Source organism: Athene cunicularia, assembly GCF_003259725.1.
Source record: "Athene cunicularia isolate RWA chromosome 8 unlocalized genomic scaffold, athCun1 chr8_part1, whole genome shotgun sequence".
Classification (NCBI taxonomy): Eukaryota; Metazoa; Chordata; class Aves; order Strigiformes; family Strigidae; genus Athene; species Athene cunicularia.
The window spans coordinates 1-7,166 of NW_020799109.1; the positions used below are offsets into that span (position 1 = coordinate 1).

The 7,166-nt window shown below is 43.3% G+C and overlaps 1 protein-coding gene across 1 annotated transcript in view; it reads right to left on the reverse strand.

The window, feature by feature from the left end:
• Positions 1 to 2,039: 2,039 nt before the first annotated feature.
• NAA20 (N(alpha)-acetyltransferase 20, NatB catalytic subunit) overlaps positions 2,040 to 7,166 on the reverse strand; it is a 6,136-nt gene continuing 1,009 nt past the window's right edge. The window contains exons 3-7 of the mRNA XM_026853822.1: positions 7,112 to 7,163; positions 6,924 to 7,014; positions 5,503 to 5,638; positions 4,373 to 4,518; positions 2,040 to 2,369 (exon numbers count right to left, since the gene is read on the reverse strand). Coding sequence (XP_026709623.1) covers positions 2,284 to 2,369; positions 4,373 to 4,518; positions 5,503 to 5,638; positions 6,924 to 7,014; positions 7,112 to 7,163 — 511 coding nt within the window. The 3' untranslated portion in view covers positions 2,040 to 2,283. The remainder of the gene's footprint in view (positions 2,370 to 4,372; positions 4,519 to 5,502; positions 5,639 to 6,923; positions 7,015 to 7,111; positions 7,164 to 7,166) is intronic.

A 7,166-nucleotide genomic window follows, 5' to 3' on the forward strand; every position in this document is an offset into this window, starting at 1 on the left:
GGGTAGTGAGACAATATCTGGCAGGGACAGCAAGCAAAAGACAATAAAGACAGAGAAAAGGAAAAGGACAGAGGCACAGAGAGGTGGGAGGGGAAAGGAAAAAGCAGGAGCAGTGTTGGAGGAGGGAGTGGGAGCAAGACAAAGGAAAATAAGGATAGGGAGCCAGATGGAGATAAACTGGGAAGGGCAGCATGACAGAACAATTCAAAAATTATAGGGGCAGGGAGCAGGGCAGAGGGATACGGTGAGAAACAATAGGACAGGGAGTAGGATAGAGCAACAGAATAAAAAAGGGAAAGGGAGCATAAGAGAAACTAGGGGGGGCAGAGAGAAGAACAGATACACAGAGCAATCAGGGAGCCAGACACTGGGACAAAGAAGGACTGCGTAATACAGTGACAGATGCAGATTGGGACAAAGATGGAGAAAGTAAAACCAGTGATGGGCTGGAGAACCTGCTTCTGACAATCTGTAGCTCCTAATGTCACTTCCATGGCCTCGAGTGCAACATAGCACAAGACAGGGGAACAGGGGAGTGAAAGAAAAGGCACAGAGAACTTTTAAACAAGAAAAAACAACAGAGCAAAACACTTGTAAGGAATGAGATAATGATGTGAGAAATACTCAGTTACCAATTATCACCGGCTCAGACAGGATGTCTTGCAAGACCAGGCACCCCACCAGGTGGACAAACCTAACAGCCATCATGCAATGGTTTATAGCCCTTTCTCCCGACCGCAAGTTCCCTCCCCGATTCCTCATTGGGGGAGTAGTACAGGGTGGACAGATTTCCCAAACTGCCTACTGATACGCCTCTTCATGTATATGTTCATATGTCACATGTTCATGAAAATGAACCTTGGCTTTCTCCAGGGTGCATAAGTTAATATGCATGAGCTCATCACACAAGCGCAAGCGTATTAAGACAGAAAAAGTTCGAAATTCAGGTTCCCCAAGTCTCTCGGTATCTGCATCCATCTAAAGCCATTTCTAAGTACTGGTCATCACAGTTGACAAATGGGCTACCTGTCTCCTCACCCCAGGCCAGGAATTTCAATGGTTTGCTCTTTCAATTAATTGTTCTTATTAATTGCTTTGGTGAAAGCTCCTGCCCTTCTTGTCAGGCTGAATATGCGAAAACAACATTCTTTCCCTTACAATGTGGAGCAGAAAGCAAGGAGAGCACGAGGACAATGGACAGACAATGGGAGACAAAAAGGGACAGAAAGCTGGATATAAGGTAGGAAGAAAACCAGGAACAAAACCCAGTATTAATTACACAGTGAGGCTAATTAAAATGGAAATAATCTACCACCTCGAACAGAATGGCTCACTATAGCAGCTTAGCCTGTATCTTGTCTAAATTAGCATCTGTTTCTTGGCAGGGTGTGCAGGACTATAAAACCTGTGATAAAACACGGAGGAACACGTTTACAGGACCAAGCTAAATGGATTAGGTGCGCAAAATCTGATACTACTTAGTCTTAATTCTAGCTTGTACAATCAAATAATACTCTGATATTTGAATTTCCTTTCTGCAAATTTCCTTTATCCATGCTTCTCCTTTAAAAGAAATAAATTGCATTATCTCAGTGTCAGATATATGGTTGTTTGAAGATACTGTGAACATAAGGAGAGACTTCTCTTTTGCAGGTTCTTTGGAAATCCTACAATGACCTTGAAATTGAGCAAGAAGAATATGAGAAAACAAGAAATCTTTACCATAGATTATTTCAGCAGATGCAGCATGTTAACACAGAATTTGTCCTGAATCTGGTCCACAGTGCAGAGAAAGCCTCAAGTGCTTTAGCTGTCCCTATTTTTCAAGTCAACAGCAAACCTAATGTCAGTCCTGTGCCATGATGACATTTCTACATTATAACAGGTTTATCTTCTATGCAAGTATTAATACACTGCCTTCCCCTGCTGTGTTTTCTGGGTATTGTGCAGTATTTTCACTGGTCACGAATAAATGCAGTTGAAGGGTTTTTACTGTTAGTGACTTCAGTTATTTTTGGTTTGAAAGAAAACAGCATACATGAGGTAATTCATTTTAATAGCCTCTGAATTTCCAATATTTGTAAGGAAAAATAATGGGTAAGTGCAGGAGTATGCAGCCATTACCAACAGACACAGTATTAGTAAGCTTCTCAATGCTGCTTTTTGGTATTTTATGGGGAAAAACACTGAACCTAAGTTTTCCCTCCATAAGTTCTTGGGGGCTGGGGAGTGAAGGAACTTGACGCTCTTAGTAAGATGACTGAAAAAATTCACAGCTTACTGTTACTCAATGTCTTCTGGCCTCACAGGATGAGGCAGAGGTATGATTGATTTCTTCTCCATATCTCTAGAAAGAGCTTTTCTCATATCTGTGGCAAAAGGAAAGAAGGCTATTACAGTAAGACAGTCATTTCAAAGCCATATTTAGTGAATTCTATATTACAATAAGATCATTTTAAATCAAGATTTCAGAGTATCTCCAGTTGGAAGGGACCCATAAGGATCATCAAGTCCCACTCCCTGCTCCTCACAGAACTACTTAAAACTCAACCATATGACTAACTTAAGAGCATCATCCAGATGCTCCTTGAACTCTGACAGGCTTCGTGGTGTGACAACCTCCCTGGGGAGCCTGTTCCAGGGACTGACCATCCTCTCAGTGAAGAGCCTTTTCCTAATGTCTGGTCTGAACTTCCCCTGACACAGCTTCATTCCATTCCCTCATGTTCTGTTGCTGGTCACCAGAGAATGGAGCTCAGCATCTCCCCCTCCACGTCCCACCTTGAGGAAACTGTAGACTGGGATGACGTCCGCCCTCAGCCTTCTCTTCTCCAAGCTGAACAAGCCAAGTGACCTCAGCCCCTCCTCCTAAATCTTGCCCTTGAGACTGTTCACCATCTTGGTTGCCCTCCTCTGGACACACTCCAATAGTTTTACACAGTCACTGAGTGGTTTCAGTTGGAAGGAATGTAGAACCCATCCACTCCAACCTCCTGCCCCGGGCAGGGCCACCTTCCACCAGCCCAGGGTGCCCAAAGCCCCGTCCAACCTGGCCTTGAACCCTGCAGCTTCTCTGGGCAGCCTGTGTCAGGGCCTCACGCCCCTCACAGGGGAGAATTTCTGCCTCAGATCTCATCTAAATCTACCGCTCTCCACTTGGACATGGAGCTATTAACCACAACTCTAAGTGCCACCATCCAGCCAAATCCTCGTCCACCGAGTGCTCCATCTGCCAAATCCATCTCTCTCCAATTCAGAGACAAGGATGTTGTGTGGGACAGTGTCGAACGCTTTGCACAAGGCCAGGTAGATGACATCAGCTGCTCTTCCCATATCCACCAGCGCTGTAACCCCATTATAGAAGGCCACCAAATTTGTCAGGCACGATCTGCCCTTAGTGGAGCCATGTTGGCTGTCACCAATCACCTTATTTTCCATGTGCCCTTGCATATTTTCCAGGAGGATCCACCCCATGATCTTGCCTGGCACAGAGGTGACACTGACTGGCCTATAGTTCCCCAGGTCTTTTTTCCCCTTTTTAAAAACGATGTCCTGAATGTCGTTCAGCAGCAATGTTATCAATTGGAATATGACACCACATGAAACTCAACTGAATGGAAAGGAAATGCCAAGCTAAAAGGACAAAGAGATGATTTAAGGCATCTGCAACAATAGTAGATGTCTGTCCATAGCTCTTGTGTTTCACAGTACTCACACATATCAAAGGAATAGTGCAAGAACAGAAAAGATGTAGCATGGCCACATAACCCTTCAGTGAGTATACTTAAAGGAAAAAGTCTAGAAAGAGGAATCAGCAGCTCATATTTCAGTTTTGATAACAGAACATTAATGTACTATAATTTCCATGTTCCTTCCCTTTTACATTGAAAAGGCCACCCAATTCTCTGCCACTGTTGACCACTGACACCTGTCAATTTGTAGTTAGACATCTGAGAAAAACGAAGTTTCAAGTCCCTGTTATGGGAAGAAACAAGGGAGGTACTGCAATTGCTTCCCCCAGTAACATTAGCAAAAAGCCCAGCCACTAGGTATGAGCCTTCCTCAAAAAGAAAGATTATATAAGAAACTGCATTTTTATTTTCACATTACCTATGATAAATGTCTTTGTACGTACTAATTTATTCTTGTTTCTTATTTTGTCACAGATGCTACAAAACATGTAAACCGCAAGATTAAGTTTTCTAACTGATGTAATCTTCAGTAGGAAAAGCTATCTAAAGGAGTGTACAAAATCCCATTCATCAACAGCTATCTGATTAAAAAAAAAAAAAAAAAAAAATCAGACAAACCAACCCAGGAACCCTCAACATCAGAAACTTACTATTCAACCTGAGGCAGAACAAGTACTTACCATAAGCATCTTCGTCTGGTTCTCCATTGCTAGCAGAGTAGTACTCTAATACTGTCCGGTACACACTGTAGCCCAGTTGCTTATACATATTTACTGCAACTTGATTTGACACTCTCACAAAGAGATCAACGAAAAATCCACCCTTTCTTTGAAAAAATAAAAAGCCAAAAGACCACAGTAAGTATAGCAGGTGAATGTATTTCTAATAATAACCCATAACTTGTAATCAGACCCAAAGCAGGTCTGATTATGTGGTATGCTCATCAAACCTCTTTCACACTGTAATAACAGATGCACTCCTTTACCAAGGGACAAATCCAGTATAGGCACCAATTTAATTTTATTTTTGTCACATGACTATTCTTTTACACCAGCCAGTGGGTTCAGAATTATGAACAGAAGGAACAGGACAAGCTAAACACCCCCACAAGCCTCGTATCCATGATAAAGATTTAATCCACATTTTAGATTGCATTGGTTTCGGGACTGCCTGCTTCAAAGTAGATGGCAGGGGAGAGTGGTGGAGTCAAGTCACAAAATTCAGTTGCCTGAGACAGCCCTTCTCCTCACAAGGCAAGTTTTTCAAATCATAGTGTTTTCCGATTTTACCATCTACAATGGGGTTGCTCTACCAGCATGAGTTGAGGATGTTCCCCTGTGAGTTCATCTGACACTAAATTTTCAGCAGGTACAAGCAACCAATTACAAGAGAGAAAGTAAGCTAAGATACTGTCTGCTATCCAAGATTTGTTCAAGATTGTGCCTAAGGGAATCACACAAAGCCCATGATTACTGAATTAGTATGTTGGGGGCCCTACAGGAAATAGTGTTGATGTTTCATTAAGCACTTCTCTTGCCAAGGAAAGGACTTTTTATACAGTATCTCTATTGGAATTCAGGCTAGTTCCTATGCATTCTGGCAAGTTAGCTTTCATAGAACCTTGAGATTAAACCACCATGCAACATTTTTAATTCTTGTTCTCCAACTATGGGGAATTTCAGCAAATCAGAACACTACTTAAAGCAAAATTCTGTGTCTGTTTCGTGCAAATCAAATATCTAAGCCATGGACAGGTGGGGATAGAAAGATTACTTTAAAAGATACATTTAAAGGTAAGCATAGTACTCACTTCTCTGAAATTTCTTCCAGTAGTTCCATCAATTTAGCAGCCAGACCCAGCCGTCGAAATTCCGGTGCCACAGAGAGCGCAGTAACGTGTCCATGCCATTCTTCCCTAGCCACAGAGCCTTCTGCTTTACCCATTACTGTGAACATACAGAGCATCAGAGCAGTAGCACCTTTGGAATAATGAACCACCCACAGCCACACATCTTCACAAAAGAACCAAGCAGTATATAAACAAACACTGCAATGATTGTGGTAAAGGCTCAAACAGAGATGTCTATGGTACTACTCTGTGATTCAGCAACCACGAAAAATGTAATTTTGCTCAAGTATTGCAGTATTTTCCTAACTACTGTAAAAAACAAAAAAAAACCCCACTTTTCCCAATTAATTGTTGAAGGCATGCTTTCCAAATGGAAATTTGAAGCAACTCTCATGACTCTTTAAATGGAATTCGGGATCTGACTAAAATAAAGGAAAGAATGGAAGGCTAGAAGCCCCAGACTAACTCACCATCCTGGCAACTACTGAAGATTTTTGGTGACTATGGGGAAAAAGAGCTTGGGAAGCTTTGCCAATCTTGCAATAGAAAGCTAAGGCCCTGCAAATATGCTATGTTTAAGGGGGGAAAAAAAAAAAAAGTTGTTTTGGGGAGGCTCCTTTGTAGTTCTTATCCTTTCTACACAGAGCCAAAACAGTGTTCACTAATAAATATTCACACTTCCACATGGTACTCTTGTAAACATCAGTCACTGCTAATAAGCAACTGATGTGGTGAATATGGAGAAACCTTCTGTACAGCAAATGCTTTAAGCTTTACTACATTAAATACTTTATTTTCCAAGTCTCTGCAAAGACACTTATTCTGCCCTGTTCTCTCCCCCACCCCTCCCAAACGAAGGGAAAAAAACCTGGCAGGAATAAACAAACCAAGAGTTCTATTTGGAATGGTTTCTAAAGACACAAATATTGCACAGCAAATAAGCAAATGACACCTAGACCCAGCTCATTCATTCCCTTACATGACAATGCCAAACCCAAGCCCAGCACTTCTACTTACAGATGAGTGACAGTGTGTGAGATCAGACCTGAGTACAGGGACTTAATTCCGGGATAAGAGAAATGCTTGTACACATACATTCACCTGTATAAAACCTGGGAGGACGTTACCACAGCCAAGAGTCCTTGCCCTGCCAGGAACATCAAACTGAAAACTACTGCTGTGAGGTCTGTGCAACACCCTTTGGCACCTATGGAATGGGAAGATGATACATAACGTTCCTCTCCCCTGTTGGGCGTTTGGAAAACAAAAAAGAGTAAGAGAAGCTCCCGCGTTCTATGACGAACACGCAATACATATAAACAGGAGGCGCCGCCAGACGGTAACGCGGGAACAGCCGGTGCCGCGGGGCCCGGCACACTCACTGTAACCCATCAGCTCCCCGCCGGGCGCCTCCGCGACAATGAAATACTCGGGCCAGTGCGCCAGGTACTGCAGGTAGAAGGGGATCCCGTACTGCGGCCGTGGGTTAAGGACCAAGCTGTCACCGCCGCGGCCACCCGCGCCAAGCTCCGCGCCTCGGCCCCGGCCTCCGCGGCGGCGGGAAGGATACGGTCTCCGTCAGCGGGTCCAGGTTGCTGCAGGGGAGAGCAACGCTCACCTGTCTC